This window comes from Hyperoodon ampullatus, assembly GCF_949752795.1.
Source record: "Hyperoodon ampullatus genome assembly, chromosome: 19".
NCBI classification, from domain to species: domain Eukaryota; kingdom Metazoa; phylum Chordata; class Mammalia; order Artiodactyla; family Ziphiidae; genus Hyperoodon; species Hyperoodon ampullatus.
Genome location: NC_136932.1, coordinates 24,860,081 through 24,885,340, shown reverse-complemented (window position 1 = coordinate 24,885,340; position 25,260 = coordinate 24,860,081). Strand labels below are relative to the sequence as shown.

At 42.5% G+C, this 25,260-nt stretch overlaps 1 protein-coding gene across 1 annotated transcript in view; it reads left to right on the top strand.

The window, feature by feature from the left end:
• Positions 1-919: 919 nt before the first annotated feature.
• The window catches only part of LOC307067890 (centrosomal protein of 112 kDa-like), a gene marked incomplete at its 5' end in the record, with an annotated part of 93,831 nt that continues 69,490 nt past the window's right edge, over positions 920-25,260 (top strand). The window contains 3 exons of the mRNA XM_079725521.1: positions 920-967; positions 3,837-3,899; positions 9,984-10,133. Of these exons, the coding sequence (XP_079581647.1) occupies positions 920-967; positions 3,837-3,899; positions 9,984-10,133 (261 nt within the window). The remainder of the gene's footprint in view (positions 968-3,836; positions 3,900-9,983; positions 10,134-25,260) is intronic.

Below are 25,260 nucleotides of genomic sequence, written 5' to 3'. Positions count from 1 at the left end.
CATGACTCCCTGTAGAACCCGACACAGTTGACTGGTCCTGGAAACACTCTCTTCCCTTGGCTTCAGGATCCCATACTCTCCTGATTCCTTCTCTCTCTGGCCATTACTTCCATTTACTTTCCTCCCCATCTCCAGCCTCCTGACATCTGCAGGCCCAGGGCTCAGGATTCTTAGACTTCTGTTTTGGATACACACTCAGTGCCTTGAGATCTCATCCAGTAGCATAGTTCTACCTGCCCGTTTATATACTAGTGACACTTGAATTTATACTTCTAACCTAGACCTCTCCTCTGGACTCCAGAACACTTGAACATATTCAAATGTTCACCTCAACACAAGGTGTCCAGTAGGCATCTCCAAACTTCATGTGTCCAAAACCAATCTCTTGATCTTTCCCCCAAATCTGTTCCATGTGTAGTTTTTTTTTGATGTAAGTTAATGACAACCCCATTCTTCTAGTTGCTTAGGACAAAAATCTTGAAGTCATCCTTGATTCATCTCTTTATCTTGCAGCATTTCCAGTTGGTTCTACTTTGAAATCTTTCTCAGAATCTGACCACTTACCACCTTTTCTGTCACCGTCTGGATTATTTGCGGTAGATTCCCAACTGGCTTCTCTGCCTGACTCTTGCCCGAAACAAAAGCTAGAGTGGTCGTATGAACACTCATGTGAAACCATGTCCCTCCTGTACTGAAGACGCCTCCTTGACTCTCCATTTCACTCATGTTAAAACGCACGTTCCTTACAGCTGCTTACAACACCATGAAGGATCTGGCCCCTCGTTCTCTCTCATCTTGTCCAAGGGAGATGCTGCTCATAGATTCTCCCTGTGCCTTGAACACACTGTGCATGCCTCTGCCTCGGGGCCTTTGCACTGGCTCTCCTCCTGCCTGGAGTGCTCTTTCCCTAGAGTCCACCATGGCTCCCTCGTCTCCTGCAGGTCTCTGCTCATATATCACCCTCTCAGTGAGGCTTTCCCTAACTAATATGTTTTTAAAATTGTAAACTACCCCCTACCAGTCCTCACTTCTCATCTCACTTTCTTGCTTTATCCTTCTTCATAGCATTTGCACCATCTAAAATATTATCACTTTGATAAGTTATATGATTGCTCTCTAGGTTAGAAGTTCCATAAAGGTAGGGAGAGATTTTTGTCTGTTTTGTCCGCTGCTCTAGTCCCGGTTGCCTGGAATGAATGCATGAGCTGGGTGGTTAATTGTAAAAGACTCTATCTGAGGCTGTGGGGTTCTGGGGCCGAGTAGCCTCAGACTCTTGAAGAGTAGCTGCATCTGTGTCACAGGATGTTGTACACTAACCAGCCTCTCTGACTCCAGCTTTTTGGGGGAAAAGTAACAACCTTTATGACACTATAATTTTCATATTTTCTAGTAAGCATTTTTAAAGCTTTTAGAACAGTGTGTGCCACCGGGTAAGAGCTCTACAAGTATTTATTAAATAAGCAACAAGTACTTTATCAACAGCATTTTTTGATTAAAAAGTATTGGCAGGATGTGAAGCAAGACAAATAACTCTCATGAGGCTCAGTGTGGCCTCGATTCTGTAGTAGAGAGTGGCTTTATTAGTCATAGAGCCAGAATAGAGTCTGGTGATTTAGTAGAGAAAACAGCAATAGTCACAAGCCCTCTCTAGTTGGGAAAAAACAAAACTATCCAGTGTATTCAGCGCCATTATAGATGCAAAGAAATTTATGGGATAAATTCTAGAGAACTGCTTGTGAACTTAAGTTCATAAATTACACGGCTGTTGTCTTAGTCAGCTTGGGTTCTATTACAGAACACCACAAACTGGGTGGCTTATCAAGAACAGAAATTTATTTCTGATCGTTCTGGAAGCTGGAAGTTGGAGGTCAGGGTGCTGGTGCAGTCCAGTTCTAGTAAGAGCACTCTGCCAGGTTGCACACGGCCATCGTCTTACTGTAGCCTCAAACGGCAGAAAGAACTAGCTCACTGGCCTCTTCTTATAAAGGCCCTAATCCCATTCATGAGGGCTCCACCCCCCAACCTCATCACCTCCTGAAGCTTCACCCCAAATACCATCACATTGGTATTAGGGCTTCAGCCTTTGAATTTATTCCATGTCCACCCCTGGTTTGCTCCCTGGAGAGATGGAATGAGAGAGGGGACCCAGGTATAGCTCAGGGTTAAAATAAAAATGGGGTTGTACAAGAATCGGTATCCTGAACATCTAGGCACCCTTCTGAACACCCTGGCAGCCCGATGTATGCCTCCAGACGGTAATCCGGGGGGCACAGCTCTGGGCAAAAGGGTCCAAGAAGGATGTCCAGTCAGATACTGGTGTGAGAGAGTCCAGGAGCCTTAGTGATACCCTGTGATGACTCCACCTGTCCCCAAGCCTGCCTGTTTTAGAGGGCCACACTTTAAACAAGAAAGAACACCGAAGATCACCAAAAATTGAGGACATTTCTAAAGTGAAAAACAGAGACCAAAACAGGCTGGTACGGCAAAGAAATGAACTAAGAAAAATACAGACACTCTAGAGAACAGAAAGAAAATTTAAATGTGTGTGTGTAGGTGTAGACATTGTACAGGTGTGTATGAAATCAATCACCTCAGGAGAACTGGGATTCTCTGGGACGCCCTGTGCCGTGTGTTCTAGCCGGTGAAGCACTTGTGCTCTGCCAGGTGGGGTCGGGTCCTGGCTCCATCACTTCCTAGATGCGACGCTGAGCAGCTCTCTTAACCCCTCTGTGGCACAGCTTCCTCGTCTGTTAAAAATGGGGAGTGATGGTGTGTTCAGAGAACAACAGTGAAACTCTTGGAAATTACAAACAGGACAGCTGGAGTCTTTAAAATCCAATCCAAAGTTTAACATCCAAAGTCGAGAGTTGCTCCAAAAGGTCAAAAAGACAAAGTAATGGAAAATAGAAACAACAAGAAAAAGATGCTAAACCTGTGAGGTCCAATATTCAGAGCTGCAGAGACAGGCAGACAGAGAGACAAGAGAGAAAGAGACCAGGGGGAAAAAGAGAGGAAATTAAGAGAGAAATGACCAAAGCCTTTTCTAGAAATGCAGGACACGAGCGCAGATTGAAAGGGCCCGTTTAGTGCCTGCACAATGGATGAGAAAAAAGGCCCAGCTAGGGCAAGTCACCGCGACATTTCCGAACTCGGAGGATAAAGTGAAGATCCTGAGGCTTCCAGGGAGAGGGAAAGCAGGTCACACACAAAGGATGGGAACTCGGGTGGCAAAGGAGATCATGGAGTTCTAAGTAATGTAGACTTCTTCTGGGAAGGCCACCCTACTTCCACGCCATAGAAATTGTTTGATTTAGATGTATCTGTCACTTCAAAAAAAGAGCTCTTGTGTGTCAGGCAGAGTAGGGCTCAGACCTTGGCTCAGTGAGTCTAAAATCTCCTATCAGCCTCCACCAGGAGGGTCTAGTTCTTTTCTCTTTAAACTAAGGGAAAGAGTGTTAAATTTACCGTCTTCCCTCCCCCACCTCCGATTCCCTCTCCCCTCGTTTCCTCTTCCTTCTCCTCTGTTTCCTCTCTTCCCCGACTTCACACACGTTTGCTGGGTCTATTTCTGTCTCTCCTTCTCCCTTTCTCTTCCCACAGAAGTCTGTGTTTGTCTAATAATTGGCAGGAGAGATCTTTTTTTTTTTTCTCTTTTGCTTTTTGCTTTTTAAGTGATGAATAGTTGGCGTTAGATCAAAGGCAAGCCCTGTGGTTTTCTGGCTGCCCCAGAAGGGCGGTGCAGCTGGCAGCCATCCCAGCTGCCTGGTGATAGGCGTGTGCGAGAGATACCAACCTCACAGGTCACTGTGTGTGTGTTCATTGCATGTGTTTTTCAGGCCAACAGCAGGCTGAAGCAGATTGAGAAAGAATACACTCAGAAGCTGGCCAAATCCTCACAGGTAAGAACTTTAAAGAAAAAAAGAGCAAAACCAAAACAAACAAGAAAGAAACCTACCATAAAAGCATTTGTACTTTAGAGCTAAATGTGATTCTTTTCAGTTTTTTATGGATTAGTATCATATTTTTGATGAGTATGTGGATGCTATTAATATTTCAGTCTTAACTTTTTAAAATCAGGCATATTGAACCATTTGAACTGACACACACACGCACTCACACACACACTCAGATATTGTAAAACCAGCCTGTGTCTTGAACAAGTCCAGGCTGAAACATATTTCACAAGGGCTGGAGATACACACCTACATTTGTGATGTAAGCAGTTTGATACCATCTGTGCTTTTTTTGCAGTATTCCATTTTGCTGCACCTAAAGACTGCTTAACAACAAGATTCAAAATGGCAAATATACTGGGTTAAATTAGAAGCTCAACTGTTGACTCCTTTTGGGAAAAAGAAGAATTACAAGGGCCAACATTCACATCTTGCTGGATGCCATTACTATAGTAGTTGTGGTAGAAGGCCAAATACTGAACACTTGTCTCTACTTGACTTACGATGCTTGGAGTCCTTCTTCTGCACAAGTTGTTATAATGATGTCCTCTGGCATCATCTAGGGAATTCCAAACATTCCTTAGTTGTATGAGTCATTGTGGAATAAATAAAATGCTGATTTTCATCTTACAGATGGATAGATTAAGCCATTTCATTTTGTGGACATCATATCTGATGATTTTTAAAAGCAACTTTTCTTAGTATTTTTGCCATGTATAGTGAGATGTGACAGTCAACTGAAATGTATGTACACAGTGGTAGTACTAGCAACACTACAACAAAACGATGATGAAATTAAGAATTTTATGGGGCACTAATCACATTGATTCATTCAGTTTCATTCACAGGAACTCTGGAATTAGAAACTATTACTGGCCCCATTTTTCTGTTTGAGAAAACTGAGACTCAAAGAGGTGAGGTCACGCAGGTTAGCAAGTGACTAAGCCAGGACCCAGCCTGTATTCGACATCGGAACGGAAGGTCTTAACCTGACACCACCAGTCTGGCCCAACCCCTCACATTTTTAATATGGCAAAACTCTGCCGATAATTATGAAATTTCTTAGGTTCTACAGTTATTTCTAAAATGTGCATATATTATATAATTCACATCCCATTAGGAAAGCAAAAAGTCTTTGTCTAAGTGAAGACAAACGTGTTTATCTAAAAGATGATGGTGATGTCTCGATGGCCATTATTCCAGGAAACAACATGGGGAAATATCCTTTTTAATCCACTGAGAAAGATTCTTATAATCAAAAGAAATCTTATTACTCCAAAAGCTAAACTAAAATGTGAAAAAAACCCAGCTGGCATACCCTTACATCCTGCTTATTTTGCTTTATGTTAAATGGCGGAGGTAGACCGAAAGTGAGATACAAAATAGCTGATAGAAATGCTTAAACACCAGGAGTATTTAAGTTTTACCTAAAGGAAGGTGTGAAGAAGCCTGATTAGTCCATATTAAAGCAAATTAAACGTAAGTTGGGGGGAAGAAAGCCTAAGCTTTGGAGTCCACAGACCTGAGTCCGAATACCAGCCCCACCACTTACGTGACCTTGAGCGAGTTACCTGCTCTCTCTGGAATCCAGTTTCCTCATGTGTAAAATGGGAGAGTAGTCTACTTACCTCATAGGACAGTTTTAAGTATTAAGTAACACAATGCCAGAAAAGTGCTCAGTACAGGGCCTAGGACACGGTAAAGCATTTAACAGCTATTAGTTCTTATAGGAGCCTATGAAATCTCAGTGGAGAAAGGAAAGGGGGAGCAAAGAATGAAACATGTATGGAAGGAGCAAGAAATTACGCATTTTAAATTCATTTCTGGGTGTTCAAGAAGTGATAATATCTCCCTCCAAAATTCGGAGAGGCAAAGGGTTGCTGGGTATTTCCCCGTGTAAGGACATGAAGCACGTAGGGAGCAGACATCAGCTGGTGACGACTGTCATGTGCTGTGGCCACCATTCGTAAATGAAAGGGCAGTGCAACACCCAAAAAGAAAAATCCTAGAAAAGATAGAATAACATAATAAAAGATAGTCCATTCTTCTCATAAGAGGTAGGATGACCTTACATTACAAACATTTTGTTTGCCCATCTCTAAATAATATAAATATTTATACGCATATAAATATATGTATATGTTTATATCTGTGAACTGGCATTTGAGAAACACTTGTCTATAATAAAGTCAGTTCAGAGAAACAGATAATTTGAAAATAAACAGTATACAACAGAACTGTGGATGGATGTTTGCTGTTTTCCAGTGATAGTCTGCTGGAATCTCTAACTCATAACTCGGCTGAGGAGAATGCCAGAAGCAAAGCTGCTTAACTGTTTATCAGATTTTTTAAATCGCTCTCTCAAAAAAAAAGTAAAGTAATAAGATGAATGCATTAGTAATGAATACACTGGTACCTAGGGAAGCATCAGGTTAAATTTGGAAAATATTTTAAGTATTTTACTCCCTTAAAGGAAGTCACTTAACCTCTAAGATTTTTATCAAGCTCTAGGACCTAGTAGACCATGCACTCTGAACGCTCACAGGCCCAGGACGGCGCCCCTCCTGGGTCGCTCGGTGATCACCCTGATGGCAGCGGTGGCACCATCTCTGAGAACACTCCCAAGTATAACTTCCATCAGAATCGCATATTTGTTCTTTTTTATCTTCATATTACATATTAACCTTGCCTCTTCATCTTTCATGTGGTTTTCCCCACTCATCTGACTTACCTAGTGGCCATTTTTCAAAGAAAAATATTGCCATTTTTGCAGGAATGTAGGTAGCTGCGGAGAAATGCTAGCAGAGCCTGCCCATCGCCGAGGGACCGATGTCCCCCCGCATAGCCCCCAAGCCCCCACTGGCGCAGATTAGAGCCTGGGCTCATGTCCCGTGCCCATATGCCCCCCTCCCTGCCACTCTTCAGGGTGGCCACCCAGAAGGCACGGGTGCCCCTCTTCCACTTACTTTCTAGGGATCTTCAATGTTTGCCAAACCTTGCCATGTATGCCTTGTCCACTGTATTTTAAAGAAGAGTTTTATGAAAATCTCCAACTCTACTATGATCTAAAAAACAAGAGAGTTAAAAATAAAATCTTAACCTCTATTTAGAATCCTGTTATTTTTAAGACCTAATAAGACCACTGACATTTATGCAAAGTAGAAATTGCTTAACAATATGATGAAATATTACAGCTTTCATTGGTTAGGTTGCTTACAGTATTAGCCCCAAATAACTTTCCTTTTGCTTCCCCAAATATGAATTTTTAATATCCATATGGAAATGTTCTTATCCACTTCTTTCTCTGAAGCTAATACAGGGTAGATATTTAGTTGAGTGGTAGCATTTTGTCTTATGATTTTTAATATGATTCAGTCAAACCCGGTGGCATTTGATTATGATTGTACAGGTCAGTTTTTCTTTTTCTCAGAAACTTTTTACATTATTACTCTATGAAAAGACTAAATTATCTCAATATAATTTGCCAGGGAATTATTTTTTCTTATTTACTATGATTATAGTTCCAATACTTAAATATCTATCGAGTGCCAGTTGTGTGCCCTGAGCTAAGGAGAGAATAGTCTGTTGTCTTATACTCTAGGTCTACAGCCAAGAACTGATTCATCTAGTTAGTGTGATTATTTCTCAATCTTAGAGTAAACCTCAAATCTGCTTCCAAAATTATCCATATTTCAGCCACCTCTCTAAATCCATCATGTCTCTCAGTCTATCAATTCATTTATCTATATGAGGTATTTCACCTGAAGTGTTTTGACGCTCTCCCTATATCATCTTCATAAGTTTTAAAATATAACTTGCCAAAGATAATCTCATTATTTCCCCAAAGGAATTTCCTTATTCCCGCAAAGAACGTTAAGGTTTCATTTTCTACACAAAAGCAAGCGTGTTCTCCTCAGAACATCCTGGTCTTCACCCACCATTCCTTCCAAAACCTGCATTTATTTATTTTTGATGTATGCTGTCATAAATCTTCTGAAAAGAAGAGATCCATGTCTTATGTCCTGGTGGTCATTTGAAGAGCCCCCAAATATTTTTTACCTTCAGTCTTGATCAGTTAGAAGCGAATCTAAATCTTACTAATTTTTAAAGACACGAAATTACTTTGTACCATAAAAATGCGCTGTGTAATCGTGGCGGTGGTATACGAATCTACACGTGATAAAATTGCGTGACAGAACTAAACACACACGTGCGCGCGCACGCACACACACACACTGAACACATTACAGAATTAAACTCAACACTTCTACCACGTTTCAGTTTACTCAACTTGAAACACTGCACTAGTCATTGAAATAGTTACTTTTACTATTTGGCCCCATGTTCTTATAAAATATCACTCTTAAGTTTCATGCTGGGCCAAGGAAATCTGGCTGTTTCGTATCTCCAGCTCCCCTTGCTCTGTGCCTGTGAGTGAGCTGGTTATTCTGCGCCTCAGTTTTTGACATTTACTCTAAGAATTTAACCTTCCCTGTTTCATAGAAGTGCTATGAGAATTAACTGAATTGCAGCCAGAATGGAAACACTTAATCAAAATTCAGAAAACAGATGAAAACATCTTCATTCTCAGTAAATGAATCCCTCTCCTCATTGCAGAAGGTTCAGGTTTGCGTTTAAAAATATTAATATATTTTGTCATTTATTTCACACTTGTTTTATATTTGATTATTTACAAATTCTAAGTGTTAACCTTTGTTACAGTGAGTTTGCTCACTTCTCAAAGCTTAAGTGTTCCTTTTTTGGGTAAATATGCTACTTATGTCAGTAGTAACAACTAATGCTTCTATAGCCCTTGGCATCTGGGAGACTCCAGACACTTTCTATTTACTGCCTTATGGTACTGTAATCTAGTTTTGTCATCAAATAATAGTTGAAAAACTGAGCTTCAAGGAAAATATAGTACTAACTGGTCCAGTGTTTCTCACCAGTCAGCCCTTCTCCTATAGACCCAACAGCATAAAGTTCTAACCCAGGAGGAAGGTTGCTTCTTTTATTAGAAGAAACAACTATTTCCTGCTTTTGAAAGGTCATCGCTATTGAATTTGAAAGGAAATGGGTACATCCAAACCAAAGGAAGAGCAGTGCTCTCAGTAAACCTATTAAAGAAAAGGTCCCTCATCCGATTTACTTTGAGACCATGGAGGGAACCCAGTCATGGAGACACCCACTTCTCAAATGTAGAGAATACTGCGGGAGCCTCTGAAATGACTCATTTGAACCAAAAATAAACTTCCATGGATATATATCAGTCAGGAAGAAAGCAACCTATTTGGAACTATATCATAATAAACTTCTCTTCAGTACCAAAACCTTGTTTAAAAGGAAGACAAAGTAGTAGCTAGTTAAGAGAAACCAACTAGTACAGCAGTCGACCTGTCTGCAGGGTTCAAATCCTGCCTGTCTCCTGGTCGCATGGCATCAGCAACGTCACAGGTTGACCTCTTGCTCTGACTCTGTCTCTCCATTTATAAAAGATGGGCAATGACAGTGCTTGTCACACAGTAGTAACTGACACAGGAACTGAAGTGCTTAGCACAGTACACAAGCGTTAGTAAACACTCAAAAATCATTGTGTAGAATTAGGTAACTATGAACCATGAACTCTGTTCATGATTTTCTTTGGTTATTAGAGTTCAAAGTATTATGAAAGGCAAAATAGTTTTTTTTTCACTCTAACAAGTATGTTTCTCAGTAAAATAAATCCTGACACATTTCATATTTTTGAGATCACAGATGTTCTTTCCTCTGATGAGTAAACATTGTGGAATGTTATAGTGGGAACGGCTTCCAAGTATATTTGGTTCAGCAGTTGTTCACCATTCACAGTTTTATTAGAGTCTTTTATTGTGTGGAATTTCATGCGTTAGTGTGTGTGATACATTAATTGAAAATATTTAGTTTGTGGACTAGAGTTTTGCCAAATTCATTCTTTCGTGAAGCATAAATACATATAAACTAGAGGCCTCTCACTGAAGAATTTGAAGCTACAGCATGCTGTTTTCATTTTAGATCATAGCAGGGCTTCAGACGAACATCTCCTTTCTGAAAGAGGAGAGCAGCCAGCAGCGGCTCGCTGCAGAAAGGCAGCTCCAGGACGTTGTACAGAAGTTTGAAGATGAGAAGAAGCAGCTGATTAGAGATAATGACCGAGCAATCAAGGTAATCTGGAGACCCCAGTAACCAGTGGTACCAGCTGCTTTAATGTAATTAAAAGGAGGGCTGAAACCCCAGCAGTGGGCGGATGAATGCAGGTATCTGGCTTGCTCACACAGCCTGCAGTAATCCATTCACTGGACTCTAACTTTGATGTAGCCAGTGACTCAGGCTGCCTTCCCTCTAAAAGATCACATGCCAGCGGAAAAAGTCATTTTGGGCAAGCCCAGTCCATTCACATTGAACAAATATTTGAAAAATACCCTGTCCTTTCTCTTGAGAACCACTTTGGAGCTGTCTCTTGAAATTAGAATGACTGTTTTAGCCCAGTACTGCTGGCTAATAAATTCAGAAGTCAGCTTCCAGTTTACATTCTCTTCTCTGCCCACATCCTTTCATTATGGATTCGCATAATGAGAAAGAACCTGTTTGAGGTTTGGAATGCCAACCATCTGATGTGCTTTGACACCGTACTGTGTTGCTGCTGAGAACCTAGGTTGTTTCCAAATGGCTTCAGAGGATCACACCTTTAATAGCAACAGAAAATCCCCTGGACCCTGATTCTTTAGGTGATAGGCAGTTAGATCTCAAAGTAGTTTCTTCTTGGCTTCATAGCAGTGAATATTTTTGTAAGTGTCTACATCATGCTGTGTTTAATCTGTGAGGATAAGCATCTGGAAACCTTTATAAATAAGATTTAAAAGAGAACAAAACATTTTTTAAAGAATTCCCAGCAAAAGATTATTTTTCAGTGATTTTACTTTGTTATAACAATGCTTGAAGTATGTAATCATACAAAGCAAAGAAAAATAAAAGAGACATTTGGGTCACTGCCTTTTTCTGCCTCATCCCTCCATCTTTCTTTTCTCTAGCCTATTGTAGGCAATCTGAGTAGCTTAGGGAGAAGTCAGTGTTAATGTCAGTTGCTTTGTTGTATATACCCTTTAAGCCTGGACAGCCCTGAATAGAAGAAAAACCTAAGACATGGACCGAACCTTAGAGGCGAGTATATCCAGCCTCCTCACTTTAGAGGTGAGGACTTGTTTTGTCGTTAATGAGATTTTCCCTGTATTTTTCCATCTATGAGTGTTTTCTCCCCCTACATGTGATGAGACAAAAAAAGATGTTTCTTTTTCATATTCTGGTAATTTTAACAAATCTCTGAAACTCTTCATTTATAGATGCAGAAGAAGTACTCATTGATCTGTAGAACCGTTTTGCTTTGCATGAACTGAGTTGACAACTTTATTTAAATTCTTTTGCTATATAAAATTTTCACTTTAAGTGAGTTTCTTTTCCACTTGATACCCAGATACCGAGTGGTAGGTAACTTCCACATTTTAAATAAGTAATTGAATCCCAATATATGCAAAAGGGGAACATTCATTTACTTCATAACAACAGAGTTTCCAATACTGTTTCTTAAAGATCAGAACATCTTGAAAGAAATGTAATTAGTATAACTGCCTATTTTTAATTAATTTTTTTGCAGTTTTAATCCATTCACCTGTTAAAAGAGAAAAACATTCTGACCCTAATTTCCAACAGACTGTCAAATCATAAAGACTGAAGTTGAAGTTAAAAGATGGCAGTACATATATATGTACATATATATATTTATATTATATTTATGACATATAATGACCAAAACATAGGTACCTGAAAATAATTAAAATCACAATGTAGATAAGATATAGTTGAGTTTTGATTCACTCACGTAGATCATGGATAGCGAATGACTTTTTCTTTTACTAACCTATATCAGATAGTTAATGTTTTAGCACTTGTTGCCTTGCATGATTTTTTTTTAGGCTATGTCACAAAAAATAATAGGAATAATAGCTGATATTTCTTCAACAAGTAGTATGTACCAGGCTCTCTACCAAACATTTTCATTCACCTCACGTTCCATTGTCTCATTTAAGCTTTATGAGTAATCTTTACAAGGAAGAGTGTCTCTATCATCCCCATCTTACAGATGGGAAAACTGAGGCTCTGGGGTGAAGTAACTAGCCAGAGGTCAGATGGCCAGATAACTGTCAGAGCCAGGTTCAAGTCACGGTCTTCTGACCTGACAGCCTCAGCTATTAACCGTTACACCAGACCCCTGCATCTACATTGTCTGTGAAAGTGAATCAGTGACCAAGTGCGTAACCAAGTCAGGGTGTCGTCACTCTGATTCCCTGTCTGCCTGAATGATGACAGCACTTTTGCAACAGTTGTTTGATCTGGACATCCTAATTGTGTTTGAGTGTTTTGTACAGGCAGATACATGGAGGGATAGAGATACTCAGAGAGAGACAGAGTCACCATGAGGCTTGTATTTGGTTTTCTGAGACCAAGTACATTTGCCTGCATGTACATTCAAGTAAGCTCATATGGACTTAATACTTCGTAGTATTAGGTCTTACTGTGTTTAAATATTCGCTATAAGAACAGTGTGCGTACTCATTATGAAGTGTGCCTCACCCCACTTTCTGGGTGGAGAACGGAGTGCACAGAAGGCCCAGCGCTCACTTGGCCAGGGCCTCAGAGTGTTCCCGTGGGTAAGGAGGCCTTTCATTAAAGTCAGTCTTCAGAGAAAACGGAGGTATCGAGTAGGCCGCTGAAACCCAATTAAAGGGCCACCGGCCTGGGGTAGTGTAACCCGATAAAACATCTCTGGAGAATAATTTGGCAATACCTACCATTATTACATTGCCCGAGAGACGTGCCTAGGCTTTGACCCATTTCCAGAATTTGCCCTACGTGGCAATTAAAAACTTGCACTGAGCTTTAGCTAGCCAAAAAGATGCTCATTCTAGCACTCACTCATTTATCTCATAACTGTTCATTGATCTTCCGTCATGTGAAAGGCATCCACAGCACCGGCATTTTTGGTCTCCTTGCTTCTTTTCCACCGTAGCACATCAGCTGAAAACTAAGCATTATTGAAAGCAATGTTGGAGAAGGATATTTAAGAATCTTGAAGATGTTCGCAAGATAGTTGTCAATGAAAATGCAGTTTACAAAACAGTAGGTACATATGAGGTCATCTTTGCCAAAAAAAAAGTACATATAAAGGGAAAAAAGACTGGAATTACACATCAAAATCTTACTAGTGGTCATCTCTGAGTGGTGGGATTTGTGGTAATTTTCTTCTTTTATCTTAGCTCTATACTTCAAGTTATAACAACAGTTTTACAATAAGAGACAATAAAAAGTGTTTGGTAAAAAAGGAAGAGCCTTAGCCCAGAGGAACGCAGTGGTCATAAGGGAATCATGCAGCCGAGACTCACAGCAGGCACGAGCCTTGTGGCTAAGAAGCGAGGCCTCTCACAGGATGGAATTCCTAGAGCACAGAAGGAGTTAGAGCAGTAGAAGTGCAGTCACACGAGCGCATCTTTTATGCTGTAGCACACCCTATCTCGAGAGCAAAAAAATCTTCATCACTTATTTACTGCTTTAGTCCACTCCTCACCTTCAGAGTCAAGCTTCTGAAAAGAGCTATCTCTACTGTAGAACAAATCACCCAAAAACTTGGTAGTTTAAAGCCACAGCTCTGTTATGTGCCCACGATTCTTTGGATCAGAGATGTGGGCAGGGTTGGGCTGGGTGGGTCTTCTGCTCAATATGTAGCATTGGAGGTTGGGGACCTCGTCAACATATATTCTTCAGGAAGTTGGCTGGGGCTGCGGCATCCAGGGTGGGTCCAGACCCCCCATGTCGCCTCGTTCTCTGGGCAGTCAGACCTTGTACGTGGAAGCTGCTGTCTAAGAGTGGGGTTCAAGTAGGTGAAGGCAGACCTGCGCTTCCCTTACAGCTACTGTAGGAGACTCACAGTGGCACTTCCACCACATTCTATTGGTCAAGCCAGGTCCCAGGGCCAGCCGTGAACCAGGGGGAGGGGAGATGGTCACCACCTCTCAGAGGGGCGAGGGGAAGAGGTTGGGAGGCCACGTAGATCCCCAGCAGTGGTCTGTGCTCAGCGTCCAGCTCCATCTCCTCTTACCCGTCACCTGCACAAAATAGTACAGGGGAAAACCTGTGTCTATATTCCTACCACCCAGAATCAACATTGGTCATTAACATCAGGGCATATTTTTAAAGAAAATCTACTCTATTTTTGTAAAAAATGGATAATGGCATATGCTCGTAAATAATTCAAAATGCAGAGAGCCAGAAAACTAAAAATATTTAAAGTCACCACAGATTTCATCACCCAGAAATAGCCATCTTGGCATTAAGATGAACATCAGGGCTTCCCTGGTGGCGCAGTGGTTGAGAGTCCGCCTGCCGATGCAGGGGACACGGGTTCGTGCCCCGGTCCAGGAAGATCCCACATGCCGCGGAACGGCTGGGCCCGTGAGCCATAGCCGCTGAGCCTGCGCGTCCAGAGCCTGTGCTCCGCAACGGGAGAGGCTGCGACAGTGAGAGGCCCGCGTAACGCAAAAAAAAAAAAAAAGATGAACATCATTTCAGATATCCGATTACATATAAGGAGAAAAGAGAAGGAAAGCCAGAGAGACGTACAGAATGGGTTAATACTCTAGATCCAGTATTTTTTTAGTTTTAGAAAAATCTCAAGTTAATTTTACTTAAATTCAGCTGATGAAAGAAGCTAGATTAAAACAGGAGGAATTGTTAAACTTTTGGGCAGAATTGGATTTGGGGGTTGAAAGCTGAGTAGATTAGAATACTCGCAGTCGTTGCCATCACCCCTCCTCACCACCTCCTGCCTGGGGTTGTGTTGTATCTTTACAGCGTCTGGGTTTACGATATTCACAATTTGTCTTTAACCATAACCCTTAGTTTAATACCCATGCTATATTTAAAGGACACGAATGACATGGTGCTTACCACTAGGCCTTTTATACCCCAGCCTTTTGCACTTCCATTCCCGAAGTTTTTACTTTGATGTGTTTCTTAATTGGCTGGATTTCATGGTCAAGTAGTTCCTTCAAGATTCACGGTGCTACCTTCCCCGAGTTTTTCCACGTTTAAGAATGTCTGCTGATGACCTTTATGTTTGAATGACATGTTAGATGGCACAATATACTCGTTTTCATTTTTTCCCCTGAGAACTTAGACATTGCTCATCTAGCAGTTAACATTGCTATGGAGAAGGCTGGGCAAGGTTTGAGCTTTCCCCCACGTCAATGATTTGCATTTTCTGGGGGATTCCTGGAGCAGTCTTTCTTTATCTGGTAAGTTTAATAGATTAACCAGGATACATTCAGCAGTTAACCAGGATCCCTCTAAACGTTCAACGTCCCATATCAAATGGTTCTGAAACACAGAGCATCTCCCCTGCACCAGTAACACTTATTTGAAGTGTCTCTGCGTTTTCTGGAACCCAAGGGAAGGGAAGGGCGAGCTGGAGTAGAGACATGCCTGCAGTCTGGTTTGGCTGACTGTTCACTTGCTGAGTTCGCACTACCTTAACAGCAGTGGTGGGGGGGGCATCATACAATCCATTGGGGGTTGAATTATCCCAACTTGTTGTGTCGTCCTGAAGGCTGGACACCTTCACTTTCCTCAGCGGTAGACAGCCCTGACTTCTACCTGTTTTCCCACCCATCCCACAGCCAGAAGAGGAGAAAGCTGAGGCTACCCATACAGTGTCCTTGTCTTCAAAGTTGGTGGTATTAGTGGGAAGTCCTGGGGCTTTGTTAACCCTAACAAAGTAACAATTTGGGGACATGGGCAGATTCTGAAGTCAAGTCACTGAAACACTGTAGTGTCTCCAGAGTCATGTTTGTTTCCTTCACCTTTTCCTATTATGTCCACCTTACTACCCTATCTCAGTGCCTTAGTGCTTTTCTGCTCATTTTTACTTGTATTTACTCACTTCATTTGGTGTTGGGAGAGGGAAATTCAGTCTCCTGTGTGATCTTAGAAGCCTGTTTGACTCCTTAATAACATTTAACAAGGAACCTGTGTTAGTCAGCAGTTGCCACAATGCTGTGTAACAAACAATCCCCCAAGTTCAGTGACTTGTCATAACAAACATTTGTTTTTCTTAAAACATATCTATGGACCATTAGTGTGCTTTGACTCCAGGCTTTAGATTGGGCTCAGGCCTGCTCTACTTGTCTGTACAATCTCCTTGGACTACTAGCTGCCTGGGTGTCCTCCTCATGGTGGATTACAGGAGGGCAAAAAATGAGCAGGAAAAAAGTCCCTGCAGCCTCAACTTCATTTCCATCCACATCAGTGGGGCAGGGAAATCATATACCCTCTCTAGTCTGAGACCATGAGCATCTGTGAACAGTGATTTAATATGCCAATAAACAGGCTCTAAAAACTGCCTTAGCTCCATGGCAGCGCTTTCCCAGTTCATCAACCATCCTGAAACCATTTCTCCCATTCCCCGTCTCCTCTTCCTCTTTTTGACACTCAAATATTGGTGTTAAGCAAAGCCTCTTCTGTTTTCTTTGTATGTGCTGTCCCTGGACAATCCCAGCCCCTCATGTAAATTTCCACGCAAATGAATTTTGAATCTCCACCTCCACCCAGACTTCTTCTGAGCTCTCAATCCACATTTTTTTTTAACAGGATGGAAATTTTATTTTATTTTGATTTATTTATTTATGGCTGCATTGGGCCTTCATTGCTGCACGCAGGCTTTCTCTAGCTGCGGTGCGGTGAGCGGGGGCTGCTCTTCGTTGTGGTGCCCGGGTTTCTCATTGCAGTGGCTTCTCTTGTTGCGGAGCATGGGCTCTAGGCACATGGGCTTCAGTAGCTGTGGCACGTGGGCTCAGTATTTGTGGCTCGCCGGCTCTAGAGCACAGGCTCAGTAGTTGTAGCGCATGGGCTTAGTTGCTCTGCGGCATGTGGGATCTTCCCAGACCAGGGAACCTGTGTCCCCTGAACTGGCAGGCGGTCAATCCACATTTTTAAGTACTGTTGCACAGTTTCATTGGATGACCCTCAGGCTGTTCAAACTAGATACACCATAAACTGACTTTATCTTCCTCCCACTCTTCTCTCACCCAAACCTGCTCTTCTTGTACTGATTATAAGAATTAAAGTACCACCGTCATCCACTCGGTCACTCAAGTCAGATTCTGGAAGCCCCCTTGAATGAATTCTTTGCCTCCCTTCCCTCCCCAAGGTCATTTCCTAGAATAACGTCTGCGTATTTCCAAATGCACACCCCATCCCCCAGTCACTAGCTCCTACCTTCTTAGACCTTCATATCTTTGACTTTGCCTGTTACAATCCCTTTTTTGTAGAAGCACTGCCAATAGCTTGCCCCTCTAAAATCTGTCCCTCAAACTGTTGATAAAGTGACCTTTTTAAAATTTTTTATTTTTTTGCTGCATCAGGTCTTCGCAGTGGCACGTGGGCTCTTAGTTGCGGCATGCGGGCTCTTAGTTGTGGCACATGGGCTTGTCTCTAGTTGTGGCGTGCAAGCTTCTCTCTAGTTGTGGTGCGTGGGCTCCAGGCGCGCTCTGTAGTTTGCAGCAGGCAGGCTCTCTTGTTGAGGCGCGCGAGCTCAGTAGTTGTGGCACACGGGCTTAGTTGCCCCACGGCATGTGGGATCTTAGTTCCCTGACCAGGGATCTAACCCGTGTCCCCTGCATTGGAAGATGGATTCCTTCCCACTGGACCACCAGGGAAGTCCCATAAAGGGACCTTTCTAAAACACAAATATGAGTATGTGGTTTGCTTCTTAAAATCCGTCGGTGGCTTTCCATTGCCTACGGGATGAAGTCTACGTTTGTAGCATGGCATATGAAACACTTCACCACCTAAACCAGTGGCTCGCAAGGTGTTGTCCTCAGACCCCTGACCCCTGTGGGCCCCTGAGATCTTTTCAGGGGCTCCACAAGGTCAAAACTACTTTCATAATAGGACAAAGACATCAGATGCCTTTTTCACTGTGTTCACATTTGCACTGATGGTATACAAGCAGTGGAGGATAAAACTGCTGGTGTTTTATCGTGAGACATGGCATTGACAGTGAACTGTATGAGTAGTCATTTTCTTCACCACCACATACTTGTGCTTTTAAAAAAACTGAAATAAATAGTATTAATTTTATTAAATCTCAATCCCTGAGAACACAGCTTCTAATATTAATAGGAAGTACACATAAAGCACTCCTGCTGCATACTGAAGTAGGATGGTTGTCTTGAGGAGAAGCAGTTCTGCATTTGTCTGAGTGTGAGCTGAACTCTAGTCACTTGGAAAGAACAATTGAAAGGCAAACTACGCATATTCTGTTCTGACTGCCTGGCAGAGGTCTTCTTGAAAATGAAAGAAGTGAGTCTGACACTTCAAGGATCGCAACTGACTATATTGTTGCTAATGATAACATTTGAGCTTTCAAGAAAAAATTAGGAATTTGGAAAACTTATACCATCACTGCAAGCTTGACAGCTTCCCAGTACTTGAAGACTTTTCCGATGAGATCAGTGGTATAACTAATGATGTGTACGGGAAGAAACTGGGAGAATTAGTGAAGTGTATCAACATTTGGAAGATTTTTATAACTCTCTGAACCAGTGTGTTCCAAATCACTGTTGTTACAAAATCACGCATAGGTGAAAGACCCACTCAAAAAACAAAGTGGACCAGTGGATTTTAATGTTAACGGTACACAAAGTTTACTGATAGAGTTTCAGATTCCACGTGGCAGCTAACATTTTAAAGAAACTACCGCTTGTCAATTTTTGATGTAGTCACAAGGAATATCCACAGTCATCTGAAAGGTCACGAAAGTACCCCTCCCTTTTCAACTGCTTACCCGTGTGAGACTAGACTGTCTTCCTATACTTCAGCCAAAGCAACATCTCGTAAGAGACTGAATGCAGAAGCAGAGATGAGAACCTAGCTCCTTCTACTAAGCCAGGCGTTAAAAAGATTTGCAGAAGTATAAAACATAGCCACACTCCTCACTAATTTTTTCTTGCTTTGGAAAAATAGTTACTTTTATTTTAAAAATATATGTTTAGGTTCATACATAATGGGTTTATTACTGGTATTTTTAAATGAATTAATAAATAAATGTTTTAATAGTTGTTAATTTTAATTTCTAATATAGTGAATATCAGTAGATATAACCCACATAAACAAAACCTCTTCGGGGTTCTTGATTTTTTAAGAGTGTAAAGGGGTCCAGAGACCCAAAACTTTGAGAACCACTTGTCTAGATGGGGCCCTTCTCTCCACTGTATCAACAGCCAGCCCTCAACCTTCACGCTCTCTGTGATCACACGAGCTCCATGTAGAGTCCTTTCCCTTAAGATTTCAGTGTCATCTTTCTGTGAGGTGTCTGAGTGAGAAGCCCATGCCAGCTTTGCTCCTTCCTCTGCTGAAGTTTTCGCGGCACTGTAATGGTGGTCCCCAGTCCCTTATCCAAAACCTAGAATGTGTTTTGCAAATCAGCATCTGCAGGTCTAGGGAGGTGGTGTAGTGCTTGTCTTTATCTCCAGGTGGGTCTGGGACAACACGCTACACTCAGACTCATGTGCAGAGTGATGCATATGAATCCCCCAAACGGGACAAACAGGAACTCTGAACACGCTCACAGCGTCAGTCAGGTTTTGTTGCTTCACAAGTTAACCGCAGCCTTTCAAAAACAATTCATGATTTGAAGAGGATTTGGGGACTGCAAAGAGGAGATTGTGACCTGTATTTGATTCCTTCTCTTTATCACCAAGTAGACTCTAAACCTCTTGAGAGCAACCCCTTATTGAAGTTCATGGCTTAGTGGAAGTTCTAGAAATATACTGAGTAACTGAATGATGTTACCACATAAATCAAGGCTCTGGAAACTAATCATGTCACTTTATTCTCATTTAATTGATGGCAACAAGCTTGTAAATATTTTGTGATGCTATAGCAGATATGCAAAAATAACTAGATTTGTGGTAACAGTGATATATTTTGCCCAATAGGCAGATTCTAATAAAATACCCTATACCTTGTTTACACATAATTTCTGCACTCCCGCACTCCAGGGGGAGGTCCCACCAGGCTGTACCCCAAAGCCAAGTCATCTGCTCGGCAGTGAGCGCTCTCTGCTGAACTCACAGAAGTTCATGGGGGGGAAACTGATAGAAATAGTTGTATGGAAAGAGCGGGGAACATTCCTCTGGCATCGTGCCCACCACGGCTAAGCCCTTCCTTTGAAGCTGGTGTATTGAAAGGTCCTCACTGTGAAGCCAGATGTCCGAGCAGAGATTTCATATCAAGGAGAAATGTCATCAAATTTTTGCTCGCAGGCCCAGAAAAGAGATTCTAAAGCACGGACGCTCCTCTCCCTTGGCCACTGACTAGAGTTCACGAGAAAAGGTCGGCTGCCGGTAGGACATCTAGAAATCTGGTCTGTGTTACCCGAAGGGCTTGAGGGAGGGAAAAAAGAACATTTCATAAGATTGGGCAATTCTCACTGTGCTAAAAGCTTACAGGAATCCATTTCTCAAAGAATAAAATTACAGACCTCACTGTGGGGTTTCAGGAGCGTTGGGAAACAGAGAAAGCTCGGTGCCCAGCATCACATGGCTTTGTTCGGGACCCGCTCGCTCGTTATTTAATTGTCGTCTCCCCTGCCTGCATGTCCTAAGGGCGTGGAGGGCGCAGCATCAGAATGAATAACGCTAAGAAGAGAGAGGTATTTTCCATCCCACCCAAGAAGGCTTGCCTGCTCGCTCAGAAAGGAAGACAGCCATTCAGTCACAACAGCATAAAGCATGAGTGCCATTGTCCAGGAAGGACACTGCAGAAGACGAGCTTGGATACAGTGAGGCAGTGAACTGTGCCCCTGCTGCTACAGCAACGAGGTGCGATGGCAGTGCGTGGGCGGAGAAGAAATGCACGGTCCCCCCAAGTGCTCCGCCCCCGCCTTTCCTCCAGGTCTGCTCCCTGGCAGATTTTTGTTTTATTTAAAGACTAGTTGAAGATTATTTGTTCAGTGGGAAAAAAAACCTTCAAGCACTATGAAAAATGTTTTTAGCCCCTGGGACCTTGCCTGTGTATACTAAGGAATCGAGCAGGGCTGGATGGCTGAGCGCGTGACTGAGTGGGAGCGACTGAAAGAGCGCAGGTGAGGCAGGTTCTTCCCGTCCTGGCGGCGCGGACGGCACTCTGCAGGAGTAGCGTCGTTAGGCGACTCTACACGGTTGGTTTAATTCCCCGTCCAAAATACCAATGGCTTTGGCTCATCAGACATTGGAATATAGATGTATCGTTCAGGTTTTTTAATGTATAAAAAATTAACAAATAACTATTTGGAAATATTTTCATCTTTAATAATTCCGAACTGTATCAGGAGCTATTTCAATGTCAGTATGATGGACTGAAATATATAATTTCATCATTGTGTAGGCAGCAACAACTCAAATGACTGAATGATTACCATGTATACGTATGTGTTTATACAGGTAATTGTATATATTTACATACATGTGTATATTCAGAAGCACTGGGTTACATAGGATCCTAATTATTAGAAGACTTGATAATGATTTTAATATATTAAGCTAATTTTATTTTAAAATTTGGCAATGTCTCACCACAAATGGCTGTTGCACTCTGGCAGAAGCTGAGCTTATGTCCAGTGCCTGGTGACTCAGCCAGCCTCTCTGTCACCACTTCCCAGTATTGAAGTTCGTGCCTTTTCCTTCCAGCTACCATGACATTACCTCTTGCTTCCCAGGATTTCCTGGGAAAGGACTCCACACCCTGCCCATGTCCTCCGAGGCTCCATCCCCCAGCCTCAGCGCTGGCGACGGCATCACCCAGTTGGTGTGCTGGCTTGAAGGAGCCTATTGGTACATTATCAGGAGTGCCGCCAGCTGGAGCACGTGCGCCGTGGAAATCGGGGCACACTGCTGCAAATGCTTCTTGAGAGCCAGCTTTTCCCAGCGTTATTAAACTTTCACCAGCCCTCAGCTGCCCGTGGTCCCCTCCCCCCGCTTTCCTGATGAAGCTCCCTTCCAGCTCTGGTCCCCCTGGTCATGAGGACCGTCTGCCTTCCCAACACAAGGGGTGTAAGGACAGATGGGTGGATGGACTGCGTTTCACCACCCTTCTTGGTACACTTTCTAGCTACCCGCCAACCTCGTGCTCTGCTTTTTCTGATGTGTATGAGTCAACTCTACCAACTGTTCCCTTAAAGGCCCTTTTCTAATCCCAATGCCACAGTCTTCGAAGTAACCTGCTAACTCTTGTCTAAATTGGGTGGTGTTTTCCCACTTCTAATCATCCTCCAACTCCATGCAGCATTTGACCGAATTGACCAACAACTTTCCTTCTAGAGCAAGGCTTGGAAAACTTTTTCTGTAAAAGGGCTGGATAGTAAATATTCTAGGTTTGGGGGGCCATAAGGTCTCTGTCACAATTATCCAGCTCTTGCTGTTGGCGGTGTGAAAGCAGCCTTAGACAGTTGGTCAACAAGTGGGTGAGGCTATGTTCCAATAAAACTTTATTTAGTGAGACAGGCCAGGTGGCAGATACGGCCCACTGGCCACTGTTTGCTCACCCCTGCTGTAGAAACTCACTCTTCTCTTGGCTTGTTTCCTCTGCTGGTCTCTCTCCCTCCTCGTGGGTGTCCTCAAGTCCATGTCCTGGGCTTTGCTTCTCCTTTTCCCTGCAGTGAGCTCATCTCCCCTGTGACTTGAGCTGTCACTTCTATAGAGATGCTTCCCAGAACCCTTGCCTGATTCCTGGTTGGGCCGCGTATCTCCCACTGCCTGTAAATCGTCTTCTTTTGGAGAAGGCACCACTGTTTCACACTCAGTAATTGCAACATGCAATTAGCATCTTCCCTTCCAAACTGGCTCTTCTTTCCAGTCTGTCAGGGTTACCCCCAGTCTTTCTGTTTCCTGTTAGAAACTTTGGGTTCGTCTTTGCCCTTTCTTTCCTTCATCCCCGTTTATCTCAAGTGTATCACCAGAGTCCTAAAATGTATTTCTTATTCCTGTGATAGGACCCTGTTCAGAGCCCTTCTCAACTTGCGATTGATTTAAAACAGTCTCCCTCGGCTGGTGTCCCTGCCAAGAGCTCTCAGCTCCGGTCCAGCATGAAGAACTCTGCCAGAGAAATCTTAAATCACCGATTTCCCTGCCTTACAAAGAGTGCTTAGAAATCAATACGAAAACACTAACCAGCCAGTGGACCAAAAGAGCAGAGGATATGAACACAGAACTCACAGACAAAAAGTAATATCCAGTAAATATGGGGAAATGTGCTTATTCTCATTCCTAATTTAAAAAATGTAAATCGAAACTGCAAAGTTTTGAAGGGCCTGGCTGCCACTTGATGGGCATAAATTTTGAACCTCAAAAAATAGCCAGTGATGCAGCAGCGTTACTGGAAGTTTAAATCAGTGCAGCCTCTTTGGAGGTCAATGTGGAGGAATGTACTGCCATTTCAAGTGCACATAACCTTTGAACCTTTGGTTCCACTCATAGGAATGTGTCCCGTGGATATAGTTGCCAGGCTGTACAATATCTTTGTAGCACCATTTGAGCAAAAAGCTAGGGAAAAATAAATTATGGTACACGCAAGCAATGAAATAGTATGAGGCCATTTTAAAAGAATGAAGTAGACCTCTCTGTGAAAGTGAGACAAGATTGCCGACATTAGTAAGTGAAAAGAATGCAGAATGCTATGTACATTTAAAGTTGCCTGAATGCATCTCAGAAATGGGTAACTGGTTATTTTGGAGAAATAGGACTTTTTATTTTTCATTTTATGTCTTTTGATGATGTTTTCATTTCTTACAATGTCATATTACTAAACTGAATTTAAAGGATCTCTTTTAACAACAAGGTCAATCTCTTGTGCCCGGCTTTCAAAGCCCATCCAGGTTTCTCAGTATTCCTCAGCATGTACATTCTGTTCTAGCCAAGCTGGACTTCTCGCTGTCCTCACGTTCACGGCAGTGCCGCGTCCCGCCTTCACTCGTGCTCACTGAAGCCTCTTCGTCTGTCCTCAGCCTTGTTGAGGTCACCAAGGCCATCTCAGGGTCCTCCCTGCCTCCTCTGGGAAGTTTTTCTGACTGCCCCAGTCCCTGGGGAACCTTATACTTTCATGAGGTTCTGTCATTAATGCTTAGTGATCCTCTTCTTGTTTCTGGTTTCTGCATAGCACCCACAGTACTGGGCACCCCAAAATAAAGACTTAGTTGACTTAAAGAATATAATCTCGAATTATTATATGCTAAATTTTATGTCTATTATTGTATTTTAAGGCAGCTTTAAGCACATCAGCACCAACCCTGCAGTTAAAAGAAGTAGGGATACACACACACACACAGTCTGCAATCAAATACCTAAGCCTTTGGGTTAGCAAACTCCTCTCTGAAGATGCAGAGATCCTTGACGTGTTTACACATTCAACCACTTGAAGAAGTTCATGCTGTAATGTGAAATCGTTTCATCAGAGACTTTCTTCCCAACAATTAGATGAGCTCATCTCACTTGAAGGACCAGGAAGGACTTAGCATCTAGAGCAGGAAGTGGGGAGGGGGGACATAGACGCTTCAAGGTTGGGCCACCGTGGAAGAGGGGGAGTGATTCATAGGTATTTGTTACTGTGGTTTACATGATACTACACGGACACGTACAGGCTGAGATACAGGTACCCTTTTAAAAAAGGAAATGGAATGTGTGCATATATATGTGTGTGTGTATTTGTGTATGTGTGTGTATATATACTTTTCAAGAAAAGATAGAATGCGTATACGTGCATAGCTACATACACATATATTTTCCAACAGTTATACATTCTTAGAAAAAAGTGAAGCTATGAATACACAGTTGTATTATCGTAACTGATTCTGCATAAATATGCCTTGTAAATCATGGGAAAATTTTAAGACAGGCCTTGCTTATTTTGCTTTACATTTATATAGTGTTATTTTTAGGGGATTTGTTGCATTAAAGAAATAAAACAGAGTTAACTTATAGCTTTACACAGACTTTTTTTTTTTTTTTTTTTTTTTTTGCGGTACGCGGGCCTCTCACTGTTGTGGCTTCTCCCACTGCGGAGCACAGGCTCCGGACGCACAGGCCCAGCGGCCATGGCTCACGGGCCCAGCCACTCCGCGGCATGTGGGATCTTCCCGGACCAGGGCACGAACTCATGTCACCTGCATCGGCAGGCGGACTCTCAACCACTGCGCCACCAGGGAAGCCCT